The sequence below is a fragment of the Gastrolobium bilobum genome, unplaced genomic scaffold (genome assembly GCF_033153095.1).
Source record: "Gastrolobium bilobum isolate Gb01-03AN ecotype WA unplaced genomic scaffold, APGP_CSIRO_Gbil_v1 utg18308, whole genome shotgun sequence".
Lineage (NCBI taxonomy): Eukaryota > Viridiplantae > Streptophyta > Magnoliopsida > Fabales > Fabaceae > Gastrolobium > Gastrolobium bilobum.
In genome coordinates this window covers 66,183-93,501 of record NW_026897613.1, presented here as the reverse complement: position 1 = coordinate 93,501, position 27,319 = coordinate 66,183, and the positions used below count along the sequence as shown (strand labels likewise).

Here is a 27,319-nt window from a genome sequence, read left to right as displayed (position 1 = left end):
GAAGAAGGTACCAATGGAATTAAGTTGGAAATGGGTTGTGAGGTAGTACTGGCAGGAAGAGAGGATGTCACATGTGTCCAAGAGGTATATGGAAATTTTGTTTCATTAAAAAGGACATCCTTGGAAATGAACAGACGACCAGAGGAGTTGAGACATTTGTAGCCTTTGTGATTGGGAGAGTAGCCAAGAAATAAGCACTCACTGCTTCTAAAGTCCAACTTATGATTATTATATGGTCTTAAGAAGGGAAAACATGCACAGCCAAAGACTTTAAGACTCTTATAGTCAGGGACAGATTTAAAAAGTTTAGTGAAAGGGACCTCAAAGTTCAATGATGCTGTAGGAAGGCAGTTGATAAGGTGGACAGCTGAGATAAATGCATGATCCCAAAATTTGATGAGCAGAGATGCATGTGCAAGTAAGGTAAGACCAGTTTCTACTATGTGACGATGTTTCCTCTCAACCACTCCATTGTGATGGTGAGTGTGAGGACATGTAATTCTGTGAATGATACCATGTTGTTTCAAAAGTTGATGAAAAGAACGAAATTCTCCTCCCCAGTCAGTTTGGAGAGCTTTTATAGAGGATTGAAAATGATTTGAAACAAGAGTTTTAAACTGAGAAAAAATAATTATAGTTTCAGATTTTTGTTTGAGAGGATAAATCCAAGTATACCTAGAGTGAGCATCTACAAAGGAGATATAGTATGCAAATCCCAAGGTTGATTTTACTGGGGCAGGACCCCATAAGTCACTGAAGACCAAATCAAAAGGTTTTTCATAGACTGAGGTTGAAGTTGGTGAATGCAATCGGTGAATTTTACCCATACAACAAGCTGAACAAAAATCAATGTCACTTTTATTTGGAATAGGGACATTACAAGACTTTAAAACAGAATTGAGAGCCTCAGTGTGAGGATGACCCAAACGACAATGCCATAAAGAGTACATGTATGATGAGCCTACAACTTTCTGATGACCAGAAGCAACATTTATTGTACATGGGGAATTGACACTTGAAAAAGAAGGACTAGAACCTAAAGACTTATTACAAAGAGACATTGAGTTGGAGACACAAGTCTGACTTGAGGCTGGAGCAAGATGTACTCCATTGAAACGATATAGACCATCTGATCCCAAGTCACCCTCCAACAGCACTTCATGAGATTCCTGTGATTTGACACAGCAAGTAAAGGGGTGAAATTCAAAATAAACTCTATTGTCCCTGGCAAATTTACTCACACTGATAAGGTTTTTAGTGATGGAAGGTACAAGCAATAAGTTGTGAAGGTGCAAGTGAGTGTGTGGGTTAATAGGAGAGGGAAAAGAGGATAAACCAGTGGCATGAACTTTCAGATCTTGTCCATTTCCTATGTAAACCTGATCTGCACCTGTCAGCTGAGTACTTTGCAGGAGGTTTTGAGGATGAGACGTGACATGATGAGAAGCCCCTGAGTCTGGAAACCACTCAATGGCTTGAACACTTGGAGGAGTTGGCAATAAACCTTGCCCTTGTGAAGCAGTATTGCATTGTTGTGGAGGCATGTGTTGGTTCTGATTTGTAGTGAGGAGAACTTGAGGAGAATGTGGGGAAGGTCGAATATACTGGTGTGACCTTTGAGAGTAGGACTGAGCAGCTGGAAAGTGCTGTGAAGCTGTAGATAGAGAGTGATCAGGTACAAAATTTTCATCAAAACGGTACCAACAGCTCTGGACACTGTGTCCAAACTTATAGCACAATTGACATTGCAGGTTGTTGCGTCCATAGCTTCTGCCACTTCTGTTATAACGCATGAAAGATCTTCCTCTTCCTCTACCAGTGCCATAAGACCTCTGGTTTGGCAGACTGTGATCATGACTTTGTTGAATAGTACGAAGAGGAGCTCTGCTAGATGTGGAATCAGTTTTCTGATCAGTAGGTTGTGCCTGTACAACATTCACAGACATTGACTCTGCCAGAAGTGTCTCATTTTGCTTTGCAAGCATCATCTCATGAGACATTAATTCAACACGTAGATCATTGAGTGAATAGGGATTTTCACGAGCTCTAACAGCTGTAACAAAGGCGTTGAACTCTGCAGGAAGTCCAGCTAGGATTATTTCCATTTGTTCTTCAGTAGAAATAGGACTTTTGATAGCCTTTAACTCATCACACAACGACTTGAAGCGTCTAAGATTTTCTGCAATGGATCTACCACCTTTTTTGATAGTGCGAAGCTCAGATATGAGTTGATGAGCTTTGGATCTCATCATTCCTTGAAAAAATTTGTGGATCTGATCCCATGCTTCATATGCATGACTCACTCCTAAGATCTCGTTCAGCATATCTTCAGAAATCGTCGACAGAAGCCACGAAAGAAGCATCTGATCTTGACGCAGCCACTCAGTGTACAGTGGATTTGTGACTCCAGTAGCACGATCTTCCTCTGACTGGTACTGAAGTGGAATTTTAGGGTTAACAAGGAAGTGTTGGAGTTGATGTGAGGTGATTACTGGCTCTACAACTTGATTCCATAAGAGAAAGTTGCTTTCGGTCAACTTAACAGAGATCGCATGGTTGAACAGTGACGGAGACGATGAGCGATTCTCCGTTGCTGCGTTTATTGTCGAACTCGTCGACTGAGAAGGTGACGCGGAAGACATGGTGAGAGAGTAGCTTGTATCAGGCCCTCGAAGAAGGCTCTGATACCATCAGAGGAACCAGAAGAGAGATGAAGAAGAAAGAGAGAGAGAGAAGAGAGAAAAGTGAAAAATATCTCATGTTTTCATTATGTGTAAATCAGCACACGTGACCCCCTTATAGTGCTAAGGGTAAGAGCCACGTCATTGGTTCTGTTGAACAGAATTGGTTAGTGTAACTAATTACACTTGGTGTATTACAAAAGTACCCTTATCAGATATTACAAATATATCCCTATGTATCTACTCTAATACTCTGGATTCTGAATTTCATTTTCGCAATCTTCCACGGTCTTGTACTGAACAGGAATTTTTGGATTTACTGGATTTACTAGATGACGATGCAACTAGTGAGATGTAATAATCGGTTCAATTATCTGGTTCCAGAATAGATAATTGTCTTCTGTGAGTTTGACGGTGATTTGGTGATTGAAGAGAAGAGGCGCGCGATTCTCCATTGAAGTTGAATCTCTATGTGAACTTGATGTAGTTGATTCGTTGTTGTTTGACGGAACAACAGTATCAGATGCTAAAGCGGAAGCCATAGTGAAGCTCGAAAAATGGATCAAGCCCTCAGGATGAGAGCTCTGATACCATATTCGAATACTGTGTAGAAGCCATAGATGAGAGAGGAAGAGAAAGAGAGAGAGAGAGAGAGAGAGAGAGAGAGAGAGAGAGAGAAAAGTGAATATCTGAGAATGTATATTATGGTTATTGTATGTGATACAAGGCATCCTGATATATATACAGTAAGCCAAAACAGAATTGTAACTGACTAAAAGGAATTTATCAGCTACACGCAGATACATTGGATAAAGGTATAATACAGTAAGATACTATATCTAATAGACATTATGAATGAGAGCCAGCCACGTGTTTATGGAATTCTGATATTCTTGCATTATAATCTCATAATAACAATATTGTTCAAACTTCGTCATGGCTTGAGTGGATTGATATCTCATGTATGGATGTTCATTCTAGACAATTGGAGTTGTGTTGTTTGAGCATGCTGGCGATGTGAATAGATCTCTAGTTAGATGGAACCTGTTTTGCCTGAAACATGTTGCTAGAAATGATAAATTAAGATTGTTTTTTCTGAAGTATGTGATTCTGGTCATGGAGGTGCTGTTACATATGCACAAAAGTCAGGATAATATTGTTACACTTATTTAGTAGTTGGCGCGCATGGAGAAACAGCTCTGCATTAGTTCAGTTTGTTTAGAAGCAAGTTTGGTGATTGTGGCAGTACCTAACTAAGCATTTCTTCTTGTGAAATTTTTGTCTTTTTGAAGGGATAAGCTCATGTTGTCATTACATTTATGATGTATGGTCACCCTCTTTTAGACTTGTTCCCTCATTATGAGTTGCGGGGTTGTGATTCTTGTTGGTTTTTCTATTTTCCATTGACCTTCTCCTCTTTGACATGATATTGGCTCTAAAATCCTTGTTTCCTCCTAGTTGAGTGAATGCTGCAGGATTAGTGCACTTGCCATGCAGTATGGGATTCTGCTGCAAGATCAGGCACCTACAACTTGCCAGCCACTTTAATATTTTGCGCTGACTGATTCTTACTTGTAACTATTTGCAACCACTAGCCAGATAATTGAAACAATATCTGTTCATTCTGTAGAATAAGAAAATATTTTCTTTGCCCAAGAATCTGTAATCACTTTGTTGTGGGTTTGTCTCTGGAGAAATTTTTTTTTTGTGGTTGGAAATCAAGTTGAATCATGTGGCAAATTTCTGTGTCGGGTAAACATTGTGGCGGGATGATGATGCTCTCTAAGAATTTGTTTCAATTCAAGCTGCTTTAGAACTAAACAGAGGTGCATATGGTGTTTTGCTTGTGGGGAAATGGTACCCTAGTCCCTAGTCACCAAACCAGATAATTTTGTTGCTACATTACAGCAACATACAATTGTTGCGGAGAAGAAGTCAGCTTGGAAGCCTTGAGGTCTTCGTAACTGGTCTAATTGGTTGACAGCCTCCGCGATAGTAAACAGATCTGGTCTGTAGTAAGCTTCATCCAAGTTGTTGGGCACTGCTAGGCACAAACTCCAGAGCGTGTTGCAACTCAGAGCTTTCTGTGGAAATTTTGAAAGATGTTCACCAAGTTGATCTTCAAATACGTAGCCTATTTGTCATTAAATTGTTTCTTCTTTCTTTTTAATTGGATATATATAGAATCTGATGGTAAGAGGGTGAACTTTTTTGTAAGTGAAAGGTTAATGAGTAGCGTTTCTATTAGAAGTAGTCCTTGGTGCTGAACATGTCGGATGCTAGTCACTGCTTTTGAGGAATCTCTGGAATCATATCATGTTTCTGGTCTTCAATTATTCTATTTTCTTTTTGGCTGCAGGTTTCACGTTCCTGTGAGTCAGAGATGGGCTGCCAGTGGAGGTTTTGCTGCTAAGGTGCGACAGTTTTCTCTTATGGTCGAGTCGAGTGTGTGTTTTCTAGCTCTGTATGCTGCATTTGTTATTAAAAAACTCAACATTTTCGTGGAAAGAATGCTTCCAGTGAGTATAACTGATATTAGGTGGAGGTTACTTTAAGCTGGCCATACGTGGCTATTCTTAATTGAATTGGGCTTTTTACATTTGTAACCATGTTGCCTTTTTCTGTTAGGGTTGGGGATTAAGGGTGTACAAGTTTGAAAACATGAGGATGAAGGTGTTTTTTAGGATTAGTGGAGTGACCGTTTACTTTATGGTGATAACTGATAAGGTTGTGGAGCTCAGTTGGAGTGTCTTCTTTTTTATCTGTTCACATTGTAATTGAACATTCAGTCTTAAGATTAATATGTCTTCACATTTAAAGGTTAACTAAGCTCATTCAGAAGAAGCGAGCTTCATTGATGTGCAAAGCTGGAAAATTTTAATGAATTTGTATTTTGTGTATAGCATCCACTGCCTTCTGGTCAGCAACAGCAGGAGGATGTCAATATAATGCCTAAGCAGAGGCCTCAGACATTGGATTCACTGTTTGCAAACATGAAGGAGCAAAGAATGAAAGTTTTGTCAAGACAGAATAATGCTGTGCACCACAATGGAGGTGGGAGCCGGAGGTCTCCATGGGGAAGAGGTCAATTTGGCAACTGACAAACTGGCTGGAATATGAATCTCATGATGTCACTTTCAGAGTAGTCGTATGCTTGGTCTGCTGCATCCCAACCCCAATCCCTTAGCTGATGCAAATAGAATTTTCCGTGTGCTAGCTGGCTAGATATATTTTTTATGTCTGGAATATTTTTACCCTTTTCATTTGAACTTATTTCTGTTCATTTGCGCTTCCATTGTATATTAGTATTCTTCCATGGAATATTGTTTGGTTTTGTGATTCATGTTTGCCGTCTAGCACATGGAATTCCCAGCTGTTAACATTACTTGAATGCCCTTAGGTTTGTTATTGTCATTGCCCAAGGTATTTGATGAGCTTTTGCATGTTGATATGAATTAATATTTCATTGTGGGAAACTACTCCCAGTATACCTATTTGATAGGAAAGATTCTCTAGTTTTAAGAGAGCACTTAACCTGTCATGTGTAGGCGAAGGTTGCGATCAGGTGTACTTGTCTCTTGCGTGTGCCGGGAATGGCGTGTGCTTTATCTTTAAATGTGATGACATTCGCCTGAGAACTTGATCAAATAAATGATAGTGAAGGCTACCTGTTCATAGGAGTTCATAGGAATTTTTTAAATGTGATCCAGGACGACCATGATCTTTTCACTAGAAAATTGACACCTAGATTAATTTTTTTTCCTTTTTTCTCTCATCTTTCTCCTCAACTTTTTTTCTTTCTCTCTCTGCAGTCCCATCAAATGTTTTATCACACAAACTTCGCTCGTGTTCTTAGTGCCCATTGGGATTCTATGGAATCAACAATATAATCCACTGATATTTATTATAGTAGGCTCTTGTGTCACACTGGTTGAGTATTATATTGTAGAAGTTAAATTATGCTTTTATTGTTTATATATGATTTCATATATAAATTTATAAAGATGCAAAATATAAACTATTAGGTAAATGTTAAGTTATATAATCTTTGGGTGATGCTCAGTCGTGTGGTCAAATTCATGAAAAGACATTTGTGTTAAATGCTCATAATCTTTTTCCCTAATAATATTAAAAAAGGGGTTTTATTAACCAAAGAGTTAAAAGGAGTAACAAATAATAAATATTAAATAAAAATTATATAATTTGATATGTTTAGAATAAAAAGTTTTTATTATTATTTATTTTCATAAATTTGATATATTTAATAGTACTTAATAAAAGATATTAAATGCCTTTTAATTAACACTGCTTTGACATTTATTTTCTTTTAAGAATATGGCAGTTGTAAGCATGTGAAAATCGATTGAACGCACCAAACTCCAATGTGCCGGAGTCGGGGGATCTGGGTTAGCTATGGGGTTTGTGTAATCAGTATTCTAATATGTTTTATGGGTTTAATATTTGTCGTTTTAAAAGATATAAGTTATATCATTTTAGGAGAGAGATATACACAAAAAATAAAAATTATGGGGAAAAAAATAAGTGATTTTTTTTAATTTAAATTTTAAATAAAAAATATTATTTTGTGTCTATCTTTATCTTAAAATAACACAATTTTATATCATTTAAAATGACAAGTACTTTTTTTTTTTATTCCTCGTCTAATTTTTTTAACACCTATAGTACTTTAGTTTTGTATAAGCACATAATTGTTTTTTTTTTTTTTTTTTGTAAATATAAGCACATAATTGTTTTGTATACAATGTAATCCCGCTTAGTCTTGGACCTTTTCTTCCGGAGAATGCTTTAGGCGTGACTTCGATTCGTAGATAGTTGTTTTCTTTTTTTTCTCCAATGTAACAAAAAAAAAAAAAATATATATATATATATATATATATATATTAAGGATGAATGTGTATAATTGCACAAAATTTGCTCCTAAAATATAATAACAACGTGAGCTATTAGGAAATTGAAAATTGAATAGGGATAATTAAAAACTCAAATAAGAAAAAAAAAAATATGGAAATTAGTAACTAACTCGCTACATGGCGCAGAAAAAAGTGTGCAACGATCTGAAGTTGTTGACCAATAGAAAGCGTGTCTCACGACACGTAACACGTTTTAACGTCGTTGTAGTGGCAAGTTGTCGATTCCGTTGTGTCTCTTCGTGTGCTTCCAGTTCCAGTTATTGAGGGTGAGGAAGATTTGATTCAAAGGCATGGAGGAAACAAGATATATCGTTGAGGTTGAGAAAGCGAAGGAGGCCAAAGATGGAAGGCCATCCATGGGCCCCGTTTACCGCAGCGTCTTTTCCAAGGATCATGCACATCCTCCTCCCGTTGATGGTCTTAAAACCTGTTGGGATGTTTTCAGGTCTGTTTCATGGACAATGTTAATAATGTTTTCTTCTTTTCTTAAATTTGATATTTACAACGAGACAACACCATCCATGCATATTTGGATGAAATCAATGATGATTGTGAATGCAACGTTCCAGATGGATGGAATGAGTAGTTATTTGAATCTGGTAGATGGAGTGAACCACCATTGTTATGATTGAATTGGTGATTTTTATTTAATAAAAAAAGGAGATAGAATGAAAAAAAAAAAAAAAACGTTTATGATGATGTGCATGTATATATTTTTAGGGAAATATAAGTATTATGTTCGAAATTATAAAGTTTGTTAAAAAAAAATTAATATTATAACTATGTACTTCTTGAAATAAATAATTAGGAATGAGCATGGGACTTGTTATATTTGATAAGATATTAGACATTTCATGTTAGTTCTGACTGTTTTTGTTCTTATACAGAATGTCTGTTGAGAAATATCCAACAAATCCAATGCTTGGTTGCCGGGAGATCGTGAATGGGAAAGTAAACTCTCTCTTTTATCTTTCTTTCACTTTTGACAATCTGCAAATAAGTCACCACTCACCACTTATGAATTATTTTTCTCGGGGCTCTTTTGTAGCCTGACAAGTACAAGTGGCAAACTTACAAAGAAGTGTACGACTTGGTGGTGAAGGTTGGAAATTCCATCCGCAGTTGTGGTTACGGGAAAGTAAGTCAGTCACCTATGCCTTCTTCACTGGAAAATGAAACCATGTTTTGTTTTCACTTTTTTTTTATACTTTTATCTTATTTAATATATTCTCACTCACTACATAATAATGTGTTGCTCACATGTTCTGTTATTTACTTATTTGCGATCAACAGTGATGTGCACTCTTTTGTACCGAATACAAATTCTAAACCCTCTTAATTTAATTCTTTTTTAAAGTTTGTTCTTGGTAACATATGCTTACTTTATATATTGCCGGTTAACACTTAACAGGGAGTAAAATGTGGTATTTATGGTGGCAATTGCTCAGAGTGGATTATAAGCATGGAGGTACATTTCTTTTCTTTTATGTTGTATTTATATGTTGATCTTTGCCTGTGTCTTTGTGTTGTGTATTTATTATTGTTTCTATTTTTACTGTATTGTTAATGTGATTGATTGTTCTACTCTGTTTATGATCCTTTTTGAACATGAAGGAGAACAAGGCATTTTTAGATTGAAAATTTGTTTCATCTATCTAATATCTGCTTTCTACACAAAGTTTAGTTTCTGTTATTTGGTGCTCTATATTATGTGGTAGGCATCCTTGACCACCACCTAGTGATGGCCATTTTTATTGTTGTTAAACTTGCTTCTATCCTCTAAATATTTTCTGACATGTTACAACATAACTGCAGGCCTGCAATGCGCATGGACTTTACTGTGTTCCTTTATATGACACCTTAGGTATGTCCATACCTTTTTTAGCCTACACCTTGCTGATGGATTGACTTAACAACAACTGTAATTGGTTTTCCATTTAGTACACTAGATTCACTATTGTCAGTGCCAATCATACTCAAGCTTAAACTATTAGGTAGAAACACATAAATGGTTTAACATATCTAACATAACTCTTCATAATCCGTTACACGTTACAACTGAAGTTTCTTAGGTTCTTTTTAGCTCTTAACCAAGAATATTTGCTATCCTAATATTTCAATATTGATTTTTCAAATGTTTGTTATAATGGGTTTTGACTCTCATATATATGACTTAGGTGCTGGGGCAGTGGAATTTATTATATGCCATTCAGAGGTCACACTTGCCTTTGCAGAAGAAAAGAAGATACCTGAGGTTCACCTATTGAATTTATCTATGATAGCACTCACTGTATTACTGCTACGAAGCATTAGAAAGTGTGCTGCACAATTTTTTGTAAACTGTCAGTCTTATCCATATATTTGTTGTTGAAACTTTTCAGCTATTGAAAACATTTCCAAATGCATCAAAGTATCTCAAGAGTAAGTTTCATTGATTCTCTCCGTTCCTTTTCCTAAAATATGTCTGTATTTGCAAAGAAAGCAATTACCTTTATTTATTTACTTGTGTAGCACTTGTGAGCTTTGGAAATGTTACTCCGGAACAAAAGCAAGAAGTTGAAAAGTTTGGGTTGGCAATATATTCATGGGATGAATTTTTACAAATGGTGGGTTATTCATTTGACGCATTATTACTTTTTTTTTCCCCCTACTATTGTAAAATTTGACATGAGAGATGCTCCTTCTGTAGTTACTTGGAAGTATCTGTGATTAGTCTATAAAATTTTGTTGTTGTTGTATTACTAGTACTACCTCTTTCAACCTGTAGGTGGTGTACTAGTGGCATGTATGGTAAAATATTAGTGAACGTAGTTTTTGTGCAGTGGGAATGACAAACTAAGGATGTTTTCTTGTAAATGGCAACTTCAGTTTACATTGAAATTTATGTTTCTAACGCTCACCTCAGAAAAAAACCAGAGGGAAGTAATGTGTTTCTATTGTTTTATGGATATTTTGTGGTTCAATTCCTCATTCGAGTTTTTAATATCTGTCGCAGGGTCAAAATAAGAGTTTTGATCTTCCCGAACAAAAGGAAAGTGACATCTGTACAATAATGTATACGAGTGGAACTACTGGTGACCCCAAGGGAGTGATGATATCCAATGAGAACATTATTACACTCTTAGCCGGAATTAAGCATGTGCTGGAGAGTTGCAATGAAAGGGTAAGTAGTTTTCTTTTATGATCCCTCGATCTTATTTTCAAGTAAATGAATTTACAGAGGACTCCTAAAATGTAATTTCTTTCCATTTAAGTTAAGCATGTTATTTTTTAGTTTTATGATAATGAATGTTTAGCTATGTATGCTATCTTTTATTCTTTTACTTTCCTAATTTCCCTTCTTTTTCCTGCTTGCAGTTGCATGAGAAAGATGTATACATATCATACCTTCCTCTTGCACACATCTTTGATAGGGTCATTGAGGAGGCAATGATATGGCATGGTGCCGCCATAGGTTTCTGGCGTGGTGTGAGTGTATATGCTAAATCTCATTCATTACGGAATGAAAGCTTGATATGATTATTGAACTTTGGATTTGATTTTATCCCTAGAAAAGTCAAATTTTTGTTTTTTATAATAATAATATGAACACCTTTTATGCAATGGCTGCAGGATATCAAATTGTTACTGGAAGACATTGGGGAACTAAAACCAACTATTTTCTGTGTTGTTCCCCGTGTGCTTGATAGAGTGTACTCAGGTAAGCTTTTTGTCCTTGTTGACAGTTTAGTGATCTTTCTAACATCGTATGTTGCTGATCATCAAATTATGATTTCAGGACAGACAAAATTATTTTCTAAATTATTTCTTGGTCATTGATTGCATTGCAGTGGTCTTTTTCTTAAATTCCTTTTCTTTTTCTTTTTTTCCATTTATCTGAACAGCTTCTCCTCTCCAAAAAATAAAGTATAAAAAATCTCAATCTTCATCTTGATATACAGGTTTGACACAAAAGATTTCTACAGGAGGCTTCGTTAAACAGACAATGTTCAATTTTGCCTACTCATAGTAAGTACTATGTTTCTGTATGTTACTTAAGAGTCTTGGCCAAATCATGACAAACCCGGTCAGGGTTTCTCTTTAAGATATGATGAAAATATGACTCAATACTGTATGAATGTTCCTATGTCAATCAAATCACACAAAAATATCTCATTCAGATAATTATGATTATTATTTGGTTATTGTAGAATATGTAGAATATTCTAGATAGTATTTATTGATGTAGTTAGTAGTTGTATATTTAGTTGGTAGTTGTATATTTATTGATGTAGTTGGTGGTTGTATATTTATTAAAGTAGTTAAGGTAGTTGGATGTACTAAATATAAAAAGAACCCATTGGGTCTCTCAATGAATCAAGAAAGTATTATTCAGACAACACTTCTTCCACTTCTTCTTTTCTCCATGGTATCAAGAGCTGGTTATATTCCAGTCTCTTCCCCGTTCTGATTTATTTTTAAGTCATTTTCCTATTCCTTTTTTTCGTTTTAGCCACTGCCCAAGCCAGAATCCTTACCTAGACACCTCCAACCACGAAACCAAGGCCACCATTAGGTTCAGAAAAAAATTCTGAGCCAACCAACAGAAGACCCGTAGCAGTACTATTCATTACTGTAGCAGTACTGTTCATTACTGTAGCAGTACTGTTCATTACTGTAGCAGTACTGTTCATTACTATAGCAATTACTGTTTCACTGTGGCCAAGATTGCTCTCATTCATTGACTTTGGCGAGCAACCATCTTCCTGTTTTGAGGGTCAAAATCATATTTTGAGGAACTTTTTTTCTGGGTACCTGTTAGAAAGCCATGGATGCTGAAAATTCTGAAATTTCGTCTGGAACCTCACCCCTTCCCAACTCTTCGTCTTCTGGAGACAACCCAGCAATGCAGATCACCAATCACCGTTTAAACGGTTGGAACTATGTGCAATGGTGTCAATCTGTTAAGTTGTTTATCCAGGCTAAAGGGAAGATGGGGTATCTTGACGGAAAAAAAGTAAAACCAACAGAACGTGAACCTGGTTATGATGCTTGGGTGACTGAAAATGCTTTAGTCATGATATGGCTGACTAATTCTATGGAACCAGATATCAGTCAAACTTATTTATTTCTTGATACAGCTCAAGAAATTTGGGAAGCTGTTAAAGAATATTACTCTGACCTGGGCAATGCATCTCAGGCTTTTGATCTCAACACCAAGGTGAAAGAATTACGGCAAGGAGGGATGACTGTTACTAAATACTTCCTTGCTCTAAAAACACTGTGGCAAGAGTTGGATCTTTATGATAAAGCAGACCTTCAAGGTTTAGAAGCTAACGCAAGGTTCAAAAATTATATAGAGAAAAGGCGTCTCTATAATTTTCTTGCTGGTCTTAATTCTGATCTGGATGATGTTCGTGGAAGAATATTGGGGCAAAACCCATTACCTTCACTTGCTACTGCTTTTTCTGAAGTACGAAGGGAGGAGCTTCGCCGAAAAGTAATGTTGGGTGATATGGACTCTAAGTCCTTTGATGGGTCTGCTCTTATAGAAAAGAATATTGTTCGTCCTTCTGTGGACTTAAAACAATCTGACCGTTGGTGTTCTCATTGCAATAAGGGTGGTCACACTTGTGAAAAATGTTGGAAAATTCATGGAAAACCACCAAACTGGAAACCAAAAAGACAAAACAAGAATCGTGCTAATCAAGTATCTTCCGAAGATAAAGGGGAGGTGTCTCATGTCCCTTCAAACCTTGATGGTGTTTTCTTCTCTAAGGCCCAGTATAAGCAATTTCAGAAACTGATATCTCAACCTGCCGAGGCAACTAGTCATGTTGCTCAAAAAGGTATGGCATTCCATGTTGAACGTAGTAATCGTTGGATTCTTGATTCAGGGGCCTCTGATCACATCACAGGTAATGCAACCTTATTTTTCTCCTATACCCCTTACTATCACCTGTCACGAATAAGAACAGCTGATCGGAATTTCTCCACTATTGCGGGGAAGGGATCCATTAAACTTTCTGAGCATATTATTTTGAATTCAGTCCTTCATGTTCCCTCTCTTACCTGTAACCTCATCTCAATTAGCAAACTTACTGCTGAGTTGCATTGTGTTGCTAAGTTCTCTGCAAATGCTTGTACCTTTCAGGAACAGGACTCGGGGACAATGATTGACAGTGCTAGAGAGGAAGAAGGGCTCTATTATTTTAAAGAGGATCCTTGTGAAAGGAGGATTTTTTCGAACCACTCTCTATGTTTATTAGATAGCTGTAATGATGTTTTGTTATGGCATCGTAAGTTAGGACACCAAAATTTTGTCTATCTTCAGAAGTTATTCCCGAACTTGTTCATCAATAAAAAGCCAAGTTCCCTTCTTTGTGATATTTGTCAGCTTGCAAAGTATTCTCGTGCCACTTATTCTCCTAAAAAATATCATGAATCTTCTCCCTTTACATTGATTCATAGTGATATTTGGGGACCTGCTCGTGAAAGAATGTCTCGGGTGCTCGTTGGTTTATTACTTTCATTGATGATCATTCTACGGTATGTTGGGTATACCTCTTGAAAGATAAGTCTGATGCGGCATCCACCTTTAAAAACTTTCATGGTATGATTCAAACTCAATTCCAGACCTCTATCAAAATTCTGCGAACAGACAATGGTACTCAATATTTTAATTCTGTTCTTGGAGATTTCCTAAACCAGCATGGAATTATTCATCAAAGTTCTTGTTGTTGGACAGGTGGCTTCAATACTCAAGAGGGGGGGTGAATTGAGTTTTACAAAATCTTTTCGCAAAGTACCTCCTTTGATGTTTTAAGGACTATTTTTTCAATAAAGTGATTTAATTAGGAAATGTCTAATTGTAAAAGCAAGTGTAGTGAACAACAAAGTAAGCAATCGTATATATAAAGACAATCTAAGATGCAATTTTAATACTTAAATAAAGAGATTAAGGTTAGAGAAATTGCAAACTAGATGTATCCTGGTTCGGTCACCACCACCGTGACCTACGTCCAGACTGAAGCCGCTCGATCAATTCTTTTCACTCACTATCAAGCTTGAGGGTGCTTGACAAACCACTACAACTTTTCAAGACTTCGGGCTCTTGATGCCGTATACTTTTTCACTCCAAATTTTCTTAGGAATTTGGTAGCCTCTCAAATATAGGGTTCACTCCCCTCTCAAATCAAGAAGTAAGATTGAGGTGATTAGAAGTGGCTAAGTACTCTCAAAGTACAGATTGAACAAATTGAAGAACTAAGAGATGTATAGCTTTAAAGGAAAGATGAGCTCAAGTGTATGCAATGATCAAAATGAGTAATTAATGAGTAATAAAAGGCTAGCAAGAGTAATAAAGCTTCAATAAATGCTATAGGGTCGTGTACTGTTCATCCCAACTGATGTGGGTATTTATAATGACACCTCCTATGAAAACTAGCCGTTTCTAGTCGTTTATAGTCGTTGTAATCCGTACATATCCGGATATTCGTCGGGCTCATATTCGGATATTGTATATCGTATATCCGGATATTCTTTGTTACATATCCGGATATCTGATATCCGGATATTCAAAGTGGAATATCCGGATATTTCATAGCAGCAGCCTTTTTGTACAAGTTCTGAGTTTCTACTCTTTCCAAATGGTTTTTATGACGTGTAATGCATGTTATTGGTTATGGAAATTATCTAGAAAAGTTTGTATCGCATAGGTACTTCTTCCAAACCAAAAATGTACATATGAAACCATTTGTCTTGAATTTTCTTTTTAAGGATGCATGCTTTTGAAATATATGATTGATGAATGACCTTGAGCTCATGCAATGCTTTGTTTCTATACATCTTTACATATTTATCCTAAGTCCTAAATGAATATACCATTTGAGATTCTGGACTTGGATTGATGCTTGAGACTTGGTGCATACTTTCACATTTGCTTTTTGGATATTGCTTCGTCTTTGAATCATTCCTCTTTGTTATCATCAAAACCATGTTGTCGTGGAATCATCAAGTATATGTTGTATCCACATCATCACTTTGATTCATCAATCTCCCCCTTTTTGATGATGACAAACTTTAAATTGAGAAAGAGAGTTAGTGTTGCATAAATTCATTCAATTGAAATATAGTACTCCCCCTTAGTTCATGTCATAGGTTATTTTCAATTTTTAATATCTCCCCTATTTACCTTGCAACTTGAGTGATTGAATGTTTCGCAATTTAGTAGATGTTTCTCCCCCTTTGGCAATATCAAAAAGAAGTAATCCAATAGTGAAAGGAGTATGCAAGTAAGAAGATAGTTTAAGGAAATTGCAAAGAAAATGCGATGCATATCATTAAGCGAAAAATGGTTACATACATCAAGTAGATACGCGTAGTACTCAAACAAAATATCAATCAAAAAGGAGTACAAGCGTCCAAAAAGGCATAGTCTAGCTGCGAAACAAAATGACAATAAGTAATCCTATACTAAGAGTCGTCGTCATCACTGGAAGTGTTCGTAACTGAAGTAGTGGCCTCATCATCCTCATCTCCCTCAGCAGGAGCAACATGAGAGCCGCCAGCATCACTGATAGGAGAGTGAAGGCAAATGGAGGTCTCGATGCGAGTGAGACGAGAAGAGACATCCTCACGGAAGTGGTACCAGTCCTCACAGAATGCAATATGAGCAGCTTCTTGCTGCTGAAGGTAAAGCATGATGTCGTGAGAAGTATAGCCACGAGTCGTGGTGTGTGGAGGAGGCAGAGGAGGAAGGCGAGTCGCAGCAGTAGAAGGTGGATCTACTGGCCTATTAGCAGCCTGCGGAGTGTGCAAATCTTCCTCCATGTCAACAGCTGAGGCATCTCCATATGTGGCCTCATCATCCCATTGCCACTGACCATGCAAGTAAACGAAGTTCGTCTTGATCAGCAGCTTTTCTCCAAAGCAGTTGTGAGCGGGCCTGAGCTTCTTTTTTGCTTCACCATCCATGGGCACACCCTTAAGCTCCATGATGCGCTGAATGAGCATAGGGTATGGTAGATGTGCAGTGGAACCATAAGAGGCATCTCTCATCTGACAGCAGAAGGTGTGGCGCTAGTCAATGGGGAGCTGAGTGCCAATGGCCCACATAGTAAAAAGATCATTCTCCTGAACAATGGCATGATTTGAATGCCTAGGGAGAATGATGTGAGATATCACATAAAGCAGGATGCGAGCAGAGATGGTCAGCTTCTTGGCTGAGAATCGGACCAGGTTTATCTGTGCAGTCCGGGGACGAAGGATGGAAGCCAAGAATGCTGCACGATCGTAGGACTGAAAGTCGGAGAAGTGAATCCCATCAAAGGTAAGCGGCTCATCATCAGTCACAAAATCATCGTCAGCAGCATCATTAATCTGAAAGGTATAGCCAACTAGCTCCTCCCAGTCATCAGGTGTGACGGTAATGGCGACACCCTTTACGCGAGAGCGTAAAGTGCCATTAGAGTACTGGATGTTCTTGTAGAATGCTCTAACAAGAACTTCGGAGTAAGAGCACTGTAGGGCAGCAAAATGGAGTAAATTGACAGAGTCAAGAGTTTGGCAGATATCAAACCCCTGAGCTGCCAAAAAAACAGTGTCCAAGTACTTCGGCTCCAGAATGGGGCGTGTGGAGAACCTCTCAATGAATGTACGGGTTTCTTCGGGATTTCCATCGAAGAGATACCCGAAGCCCGAGCGGTCAACGGGGGCAGAGGCAGCAGGGGCAGTGGATGAGGCATGGGTGTCAGCCCTCCTCTTGGAGCGGCGTTCTCGTGCACCATTGTCAGCCATGGCGTGTAGCAGATGACAGAGACAGGACCGGCGACTGAGATGATGGCGAGGACCAGAAGTGGGTCGAACAGGGTTGGGAGAACGGAGAGGCTATTGAGATGATTGGAAATGATTGCAGGGAGAGGGACACCAACGATGAAGAGGACGGAGGCGGCAAGGCAGATGGAGCGGAACGAAGGTTAAAAAAGAGAAAAGGAACGAAGAAGATGAGTGGACACCTGTTTTTAAAAGAACCCCAGCGCGACAAATATCCGGATATGCGAAGCACAGTATCCGGATATTCAGTATCCGGATGTCGTATCCGGATATAGATATTTGGATATGGTATCCGGATATACGTATCCGGATATCATATCCGGATAACTGTATTCGGATATTCAATGTTGAATATCCGGATATATCCAGACAGATACGAAAAAAGACCAGAAAAGGCATACTGAATTCAATCAAACATGTCATATGGCATATACTTCATAGTAAAAAGGTTGAGAGGCATATATAACAGGTATATTGGGCTATGAGTTATGAAAAGAGCAAGATCAAAGCAATGGTCAAGGTATGGTTTGCAAGTTAAGAAGCTATTCATGCATGATTACAAATATGAAGGATCAATCAAACCAATTTCTCGTCGCAAATTGTAAAATACTTCTTTTGGGAGAGGTTTGGTAAAAATATCGGCCAATTGTTTTGAAGATTTGTTTTGAAGATTCTACAAATTCTAAAATACAATCACCGTTTTGCACATGATCTCGAATAAAATGATGCCTAATATCAATATGTTTAGTTCGTGAGTGCATAATGGGATTTTTGGTGATATTGATGGCACTAGTGTTATCACACCTAATGGGGATGTGATCAAGATCAACCCCAAAGTCCTTTAGTTGTTGTTTCATCCATATGATTTGTGCACAACAACTACCGGCCGCCACATATTCCGCTTCGGCCGTGGACAATGCCACACTATTTTGTTTCTTGCTATGCCAAGAGACTAGGGAGCAACCAAGAAAGTGGCAAGTGCCACTAGTGCTTTTCCTATCCAATTTGCAACCCGCAAAATCGGAATCGGAATAACCTATTAGCTCACATGATGCACCTTTAGGGTACCATAATCCCATGTGTGAAGTGCCTACAAGATATCTCATGATTCGTTTTACGGCACTTAAGTGTGATTCCTTAGGATTAGCTTGAAATCTAGCACACATGCACACACAAAACATAATATCGGGCCTACTTGCAGTTAAATATAGAAGTGAGCCAATCATACCTCGATATTTAGTAATTTCTATGGATTTACCTCCTTCATCCTTGTCTAAAGAACAAGATGTACCCATGGGAGTATCAATGGCTTTGGAGTTGTCCATTCCAAATTTTTTGAGTAACTCCTTGCAATATTTAGCTTGATTAATGAATATCTCATCCTTGTGTTGCTTTATTTGGAGACCAAGAAAGAAGTTTAGCTCTCCCATCATAGACATTTCAAATTCGATTTGCATGAGATTAGCAAACTCTTCACAAAGATTAACGTTACCAAAGATAATATCATCAACATAAATTTGTGCAAATAATAGATGATCATCTTTCTTTTTTATAAAAAGAGTCGTGTCCACTTTTCCTCTTGAAAAACCTTTTTCTAAAAGAAATTTGCTTAATCTTTCATACCATGCTCTTGGAGCTTGCTTTAAACCATATAAGGGCTTTTTGAGTTTAAAGACATGGTTAGGTAAATCAAGATCTTCAAAACCGGGAGGTTGATCAACATATACTTCTTCTTGAATATAACCATTTAAAAAGGCACTTTTGACATCCATTTGAAAGAGTTTAAAATTCATTATACATGCAAATGCAAGTAGTAATCTAATAGCTTCTAATCTAGCAACGGGAGCATAGGTTTCATCATAATCAATACCTTCCTCTTGATTATATCCTTTAGCAACAAGTCTAGCTTTATTTCTAGTTATTATGCCATTTTCATCAAGCTTGTTCCTAAAGACCCATTTGGTTCCAATTATTGGATAATCATTTGGTTTTGGCACAAGTTCCCAAACTTGATTTCTTTCAAATTGATTTAGTTCTTCTTGCATTGCCAAGAACCAATGTTCATCAATAATTGCTTCATTTACGGTCTTAGGTTCAATTTGAGACACAAATGCTAAGTGATTACAAATATTTCTAATTGAGTTTCTAGTAGTTACCCCTTTGGATATATCACCAATTACCGCATCAATGGGGTGTCCTCTAGCTACTCTCCAATCTTGTGGTAGATTGTTTCCATCATTGGTTTGTTGTCTTGGAGTTTCTTCATTGTTTGCTTCCTTTTCTTTTTCCCTTTCATTTTCCTCTTTGTCATTCAAGTTTATGTTTTTCATGCTTTCTATAACATCATCATCACAAAGTTCCTTTCTAGGCAAGACATGGTTAGTTTCATTAAATACAACATGAATAGACTCTTCAATGACCATTGTTCTTTTGTTATAGATCCTATAAGCTCTACTTGTAAGTGAATATCCTAGAAATATGCCTTCATCGGCTTTAGAGTCAAATTTGCCAAGATTTTCATTTCCATTATTTAAAACAAAACATTTGCAACCAAAGACATGAAAATATGAAATATTGGGTTTTCTTCCTCTGTAAAGTTCATAGGGAGTTTTCTTCAAGATAGGTCTAATTAAAGCACGGTTCATAACATAACATGCGGTGCCAACTGCTTCCGCCCAAAAATATTTTGGAAGATTATTTTCATTTAACATCGTTCTAGCAAGTTCTTCTAATACACGATTTTTCCTTTCTACAACTCCATTTTGTTGTGGAGTCCTAGGAGCCGAAAAATTATGTTCAATACCATTTTCTTCACAAAACATTTCAAATTCTTGATTTTCAAATTCTCCACCGTGATCAGTTCTAATTGAAACGATATTTGAAGATTGTTCATTTTGAATAAGCTTGGCTAGCCTCTTGAATGATTTAAAAGCATCGCTTTTATATGTAAGAAATAAAGTCCAAGTATAGCGAGAATAATCAAAGTGGAATATTCGTCGGGCTCATATCCGGATATTGTATATCGTATATCCGGATATTCTTTGTTACATATCCGGATATCTGATATCCGGATATTCAAAGTGGAATATCCGGATATTTCATAGCAGCAGCCTTTTTGTACAAGTGCTGAGTTTCTACTCTTTCCAAATGGTTTTTATGACGTGTAATGCATGTTATTGGTTATGGAAATTATCTAGAAAAGTTTGTATCGCATAGGTACTTCTTCCAAACCAAAAATGTACATATGAAACCATTTGTCTTGAATTTTCTTTTTAAGGATGCATGCTTTTGAAATATATGATTGATGAATGACCTTGAGCTCATGCAATGCTTTGTTTCTATACATCTTTACATATTTATCCTAAGTCCTAAATGAATATACCATTTGAGATTCTGGACTTGGATTGATGCTTGAGACTTGGTGCATACTTTCACATTTGCTTTTTGGATATTGCTACGTCTTTGAATCATTCCTCTTTGTTATCATCAAAACCATGTTGTCGTGGAATCATCAAGTATATGTTGTATCCACATCATCACTTTGATTCATCACTTGTCCTAACATCCCTTAACAAAATGGGGTGGTGAAAGGAAAAATAGACATCTAATTGAAGTTGCTCGAGCTCTCTTATTCACACTGCATGTCCCTAAATATCTGCGGGGGGAAGCCATCTTGACAGCCTCTTATCTTATTAATCGGATGCCTTCTCGGGTACTACATTTTCATTCTCCTTTATCCTGCCTTACTAAATCTTTTCCTTCTTTCAATGCTCTTTCTTCTCTTCCTCCCAAAATATTTGGTTGTCTGGTTTTTGTGTATATTCCTCCACATCAAAGGTCCAAACTTGACCCTAAATCCATCTGATGCGTCTTCATAGGATATTCCCCTAATCAAAAAGGTTATAAGTTTTACTCACCTTCTCTCCGTAAGGTTTTTGTTTCCATGGATGTTACCTTTTATGAGACACAATCTTTTTTTTCCCTGACTTCTCTTCAGGGGGAGTCTATTGGTCTTGGTATGGATGAAGATAAGCCTGGGAAACCAAATGATGTTGCTGTCTTACCTTGGCTTTTGGAAACAGGGGGAGTTATTGGGAAGGAAACATGGGGAGCAACTATACCTGAATCTAATGATCCTCCTGGTAAATGGGGAAAATTTTTACAGCAGGCGCAAAACACATGAAGATACTCTAGACTGCCAGGATCCTGACTCGAGTCCTTGTTCCAGCAACCTACTTGAATGTACTAGTACAGCCAACATTGATATGCCTATTGCTCTTCGAAAAGGTACTAGATCTTGCACTGCTCGTCCTATTTCTCATTATATCTCATATGAAAAGTTGTCTGCAGGTTTTCGTGCTTTCAACACTATGTTAGATAGTACCAAGATACCCAAAAATATCCAAGAAGCACTTGATGACCCAAAATGGAGGAATGCAGTATTAGAAGAAATGGATGCACTTACAAAAAATGGAACATGGGAGTTTGTGACATTACCTAAAGGAAAGAAAATTGTTGGTTGCAAGTGGGTGTTCACAATAAAATTCAATGCAGACAATAGCATCAATAGGTATAAGACCAGATTAGTTGCTAAGGGATTTACTCAGACTCATGGGATAGATTATCAGGAGACATTTACTCTTGTTGCCAAACTTAACACTATCCGCATTCTGCTATCTCTTGCCGCCAACCTAGATTGGCCATTGCAACAATTAGATGTTAATAATGCCTTCTTGAATGGTGATCTACATGAGGAAGTTTACATGGATCCACCTCTTGGTTTTGAAAAAGGGGATGGTTCTGTGTGCAAGTTGCAGAAGTCTCTCTATGGACTTAAACAATCTGCCAGAGAATGGTTTGGGAAATTTACTAAGCTGTTAAGGGAAGAGGGTTCACCCAAGCTCAGACTCATCACACTTTATTTTTTAAATACTCCGACAGAGGAAGAATTGCTATTATGATCGTTTATGTTGATGACATAATTGTCACTGGTAATAATAGCGAGGAGATAACCTCTTTAAAAAAAATGTTTAGCTGACCATTTTGAACTAAAAGATCTTGGATCTCTCAAATATTTCCTTGGCATGGAAATTGCTCGGAGTAAGGAAGGAATTTCTTTAACTCAGAAAAAATACATTCTAGACCTGTTGCAAGAAATAGGTATGCTTGGGTGCAAGCCGGCAGAGACTCCAATTGAAGCTAATATCAAGGTAGGAGTTGAGGACAGGGAAGATGTTGATAGGGAGAAGTACCAGAGACTAGTGGGGAAATTAATCTATTTGTCTCACATGATATTGCTTTTGCTGTGAGCATGGTTAGCCAATTAATGCATTCTTCTAAGGAAAAACACCTTAGTGTTGTTTATAGAATTCTCAAATACCTCAAAAATACCCTTGGTCGAGGAATTTTCTTTAAAAAAGGGCACAAAAGGATGATTGAAATCTATACAGATGCAGACTGGGCTGGCTCTGCAATGGACCGAAGATCTACTTCAGGATATTGTACTTATGTCTGGGGAAACCTTGTGACCTGGAGAAGTAAGAAACAAATTGTTGTTGCAAGAAGTAGTGCAGAAGCGGAGTTTCGGGCTCTAGCCCATGGTATTTGTGAAGGAATTTGGTTACGAAGGCTTCTGGAGGAGTTGAAGATCTCTTATTCCCTACCTATCAGATTATATTGTGATAATAAGGCTGCTGTCAGCATTGCTCAAAATCCTGTTCATCATGACAGAACAAAACATGTGGAAGTTGATCGTCACTTTATCAAAGAGAAATTAAAAGACGGTAGTGTATGCTTGACATATATACCTACCAAGGAACAGACGGCAGATATCCTCACCAAAGGATTACTTAAGCCGACCTTTGAGAATTTGATCAGCAAGTTGGGAATGATCAATATATATCTCCCAACTTAAGGGAGAGTGTAGAATATGTAGAATATTCTAGATAGTATTTATTGATGTAGTTAGTAGTTGTATATTTAGTTGGTAGTAGTATATTTATTAAAGTAGTTGAGGTAGTTGGATGTACTCAATATAAAAAGGACTCATTGGGTCTCTCAATGAATCAAGAAAGTATTATAAAGATAAAACACTTCTTTCACTTCTTCTTTTCTCCAATTATATATTGACAAAAATTTGTCCCTCAGTAGGCCTTGCAATAATCTGATAATATTAATTATGAATTTTTTTTGCAGCAAGTTACATAACATGAAGAGAGGGCAAAAACATGTGGATGCATCTCCATTATTTGACAGAGTTGTATTTAGTAAGGTAGTGTAATTTCATAAATTTTAATTCCACGCCAGCCCCCTTGGTACGAACAGCAACTGTAACGACATTGATGTACTAATTAATAATCTTTTTGCAACTTGATCAGGTAAAGCAAGGTTTAGGGGGTAATGTACGTATTATTTTGTCAGGAGCAGCTCCTCTAGCTAAACATGTGGAAGGTTTCCTGCGGGTGGTTACTTGTGCTCATATCATGCAAGGATATGGTATGCTTATGCTCTTGTTAAATTTTGTATAATCCCATTCACACTATGCCGTTTTTATTTTATTTTATTTTTTATTATAAATATTTATTTTTCATAAAATAATAAATTCATTAACATGAAGAGATAAAAAAAATTACACGGAATTTGGAGGATAAAGGATCCTCTATAATAAAAAGAAGAGAAATTATGAAAATTTTAATGAAGCAAAGTTGCCAAATCCTAAAATCTAGACTACAAAATATCTCCGAGGAGAAACCATTGATTACTTCCTACTTAGTCTCATGGAGTATAAGGATTAGCCTTGAAAATAATCTCCTTAACCCTTTCCTGCTTACTTGATTCGCTCAAATAAGAAGCTTAGATAGTTTCCGTGGACATACATTAGAAAGTGTTTAATTTGTTCCTGAATTTTGTTACTCACTGTGTAAAGAACCAATTCAACCCAAAAGGTTAAGATATTAAGTGAAAGCTCGTCAATGGTTTAAAGAACCAATCTAACACGCCTCCTCACATTGGACATGAAGGGTGAATAATGCACAGACCTATCTATCGGTGCTAAAAAACTTTACAAGAGAAAGTGGAGGCGACGAGGATTGAACCAGTGACACGAAACTCTGATATTATGTAATGAACCAATTCAATCCAAAACCTTAACTTGTTTTTATATACTTCTCTAACACGGTGATTTTGTCTGCTTCAAAATTTTTGCATCATGTGATACTCAATGCATATATTAAAATATGGACTTGATTAATGCACTTTTCTTGTTCAAATGAGAATAGGTCTGACTGAAACCTGTGCGGGATCCTTTGTCTCATTACCAAACGAAATAGACATGATGGGTACCGTGGGTCCTCCTGTACCATATGTGGATGCGTGCCTTGAATCTGTTCCTGAAATGGGATATGATGCACTTGCTAGCACGCCAAGAGGAGAAATATGTATCAGGGCAAATACCGTGTTTTCCGGATACTACAAACGTGAAGATCTCACCAAAGAGGTTTTGGTCGATGGATGGTTCCATACAGGTTTGTTCATTTATCTTTTTTCCAAAATTCAAGTTTACATAATATATGCTTTTTTATTGATTGCATGGTCACTTTTTAATTTTCGTCATTGATCTATTCAACAGGGGATATTGGAGAGTGGCAACCTAATGGGAGCATGAAAATTATCGATCGGAAGAAGAATATATTTAAGCTTTCACAAGGAGAATATGTTGCTGTTGAGAACCTGGAGAGTATTTATGATCATGTTTCTGCTATTGAATCAGTACGTCTCGTGAACTCTTATAATAGTTTTGAAGCCTTATCTTGTAATGAATTTATTTGCCACTATTAGAAAAATACGTGGAAGATGATCTGTTTTTTATATAGAAAGATGAAAAGGTTATAGGAAAAAAGTGGTAGTCAAACTACTTGAGCTCAGTGGTTCATGATAGAATTACTCAAACTGTGCCCGTAGCTTTAGACGAATGAGGTAAATTGCATCTCTATATATGCATATACTCGTATTGGACTTTTTCCTTGCATGCCTAAACATATACAAACTACATTGTTGTTGCTTGTTGGATTTATATTTTATTCTTGTTCCGGAATGATTATCACTCCTAGAGAAGACTTAAGAATATTATTATGGCATGTATCTGTATAATTATTGTTGTAAATTCCAGATTTATGAATGATATCCAAAGGTTTAGCTTAGTGCAAAGATAAGTAATAAAGGTTTTGTTTACAAAAAAAAAAAAAAAAAAGTAATAAAGGTTTTAGTTTCAGCTTCTGTTCATGAGCAGACAATGTTCTGTGACATGTTGAAATGACTTTTTTCCCTCCTCTGATTCAGATATGGATCTATGGAAACAGTTTCGAGTCCTTCCTTGTTGCTGTTGTTACCCCCAAGAAGGAATCACTTGAGGTTTGGGCAGAAGAAAATGGAATAACCGGGGACTTCAATTCTCTCTGTGAAGACTCTAAGGCAAAAAGTTACATTCTTGGAGAACTCACAAAGATTGCGAAAGAAAAGAAGGTCCTATTAATTCAAGTTTCTTAATATTTCTCTAATTTGGAATATCATACAGTATATATTTAACTTGAAGAATTTGAGTATTTCTCAGAAAATTCACGGTAAGATTGAAAGTTTCCATCATGTATATCATGTTGATAAAATTTCACATTAATCTGAAATTTTCTACGCCATCAAAACTATTTATAATTAACAGACAATGTACTTTACTATCAACAATTTATCACATACTTTTTTGTGTAACTTTTTTAAATTTGACAAGAAATATTAATATAATTAAGTACAATTGAATAGTTGGATGGACTAAAATCATTTTTTCATAAAGTACGAATGAGTGGTGTGTCAAGTATCTATTGATCCCTACCTTTTGTGTGCCTGTATGTTTGTGTCTGCAATTATGTATACGGACATCACCTTAAGCTTTATGAAATCCTGATTATTATCATTATTATTCTGGCAGTTGAAAGGTTTTGAGTTTATAAAAGCTGTTCATCTTGAACCAGTTCCATTTGACTTGGAACGTGACCTTATGACTCCAACATTTAAGAAGAAGAGACCCCAGTTGCTTAAATACTACCAGGTATAAATTGTCAAATTCTCTGGATTTCATTTTGCTTCATATGAATAGAAATGGAAAGCAAAGTGGAATCACCTTCGTAAATGGATGGTTTTCTTTTCCCTTACTTTTCAATAAACCAAGCAACAAATGAACAAAGGTGGAAGATGTTAATCAATTCCCATTGTATTGATTTAGTTGACTAATCACTGTGATTATGCCAGCATGATACTATGGTTCTATATTGTACATTGACTTGGTAATGGAAACACTCAACACAATGTCTGGCAACCTACGACGTTAAACTATCTCTATTACATGTGCTATTGCAACGGAGTGATTGAGGAGCTTCATCATAATAGTCTATCTGAACTCAATTTTTGTGTGCACAGAATACCATTGACAACATGTACAAGACAGTAAACAATTCTAGTGCCTGAGATATGCTTTTGGAGCTCGAGACATGGAGACAACTTATTTATGCGTGTAATTGCGCTAGCCTTTTCTTGTGGTGACTCTGTAGATGGGTGACAAATAATATGCCATGGATAGCTGCACAACCATAGAAGGTAAGAAAATATGCTTAGGTAGGTAACATATTTTAAACAATATTGAATTATTGCCTCGTTATGACAATAATACTAATAGTTGTTTTACAACATTGAGCAGATTTTCAATATGGAAAATTTCCATCTCGGGCCCTTTTGGTGCATCTCAGTTTGCCTGCGTCTATAGTCTTTCTGTTTTGGTCTCCTGAGTTCTGCATTTCGGTACAAGGCATGAAAAAGTCAACCATTTTGTTGGATTTGTCTCGTGGATCA

At 36.8% G+C, this 27,319-nt stretch overlaps 2 protein-coding genes across 2 annotated transcripts; both read left to right on the top strand.

Annotated features, from left to right (window-relative positions):
• The first annotated feature begins 4,957 nt into the window (after positions 1-4,957).
• LOC133308584 (uncharacterized) lies at positions 4,958-6,002 on the top strand. Its single transcript, XM_061509222.1, has 2 exons — positions 4,958-5,095; positions 5,585-6,002. Exons 1-2 carry the CDS (start codon positions 4,958-4,960, stop codon positions 5,780-5,782), a joined length of 336 nt encoding a protein of 111 aa, XP_061365206.1. The 3' UTR covers positions 5,783-6,002.
• A 1,900-nt stretch (positions 6,003-7,902) lies between these two features.
• On the top strand, positions 7,903-26,938 carry LOC133308563 (long chain acyl-CoA synthetase 4-like). The gene is made up of 19 exons (XM_061509194.1): positions 7,903-8,057; positions 8,500-8,563; positions 8,661-8,750; positions 9,024-9,080; positions 9,428-9,476; positions 9,790-9,866; positions 9,994-10,033; positions 10,124-10,218; positions 10,608-10,775; positions 10,970-11,080; positions 11,225-11,312; positions 11,554-11,620; positions 23,621-23,696; positions 23,803-23,920; positions 24,703-24,948; positions 25,053-25,192; positions 25,763-25,945; positions 26,403-26,522; positions 26,891-26,938. The coding sequence occupies exons 1-19, from the start codon at positions 7,903-7,905 to the stop codon at positions 26,936-26,938; spliced, it is 1,992 nt and encodes a 663-aa protein (XP_061365178.1).
• The last annotated feature ends 381 nt before the right edge of the window (positions 26,939-27,319 follow it).

Coding starts and splice junctions, on each gene's coding strand:
- LOC133308563 (XM_061509194.1), top strand. CDS start 7,903: ATGGAGGAAACAAGATATATCGTTGAGGTTGAGAAAGCGAAGGAGGCC. Junction 11,313..11,553: donor GCTTGATAGAGTGTACTCAG/GTAAGCTTTTTG, acceptor CTTGATATACAG/GTTTGACACAAAAGATTTCT. Junction 11,621..23,620: donor TTCAATTTTGCCTACTCATA/GTAAGTACTATG, acceptor TTTTTTTTGCAG/CAAGTTACATAACATGAAGA.
- LOC133308584 (XM_061509222.1), top strand. CDS start 4,958: ATGCTAGTCACTGCTTTTGAGGAATCTCTGGAATCATATCATGTTTCT. Junction 5,096..5,584: donor GTGGAGGTTTTGCTGCTAAG/GTGCGACAGTTT, acceptor TTTTGTGTATAG/CATCCACTGCCTTCTGGTCA.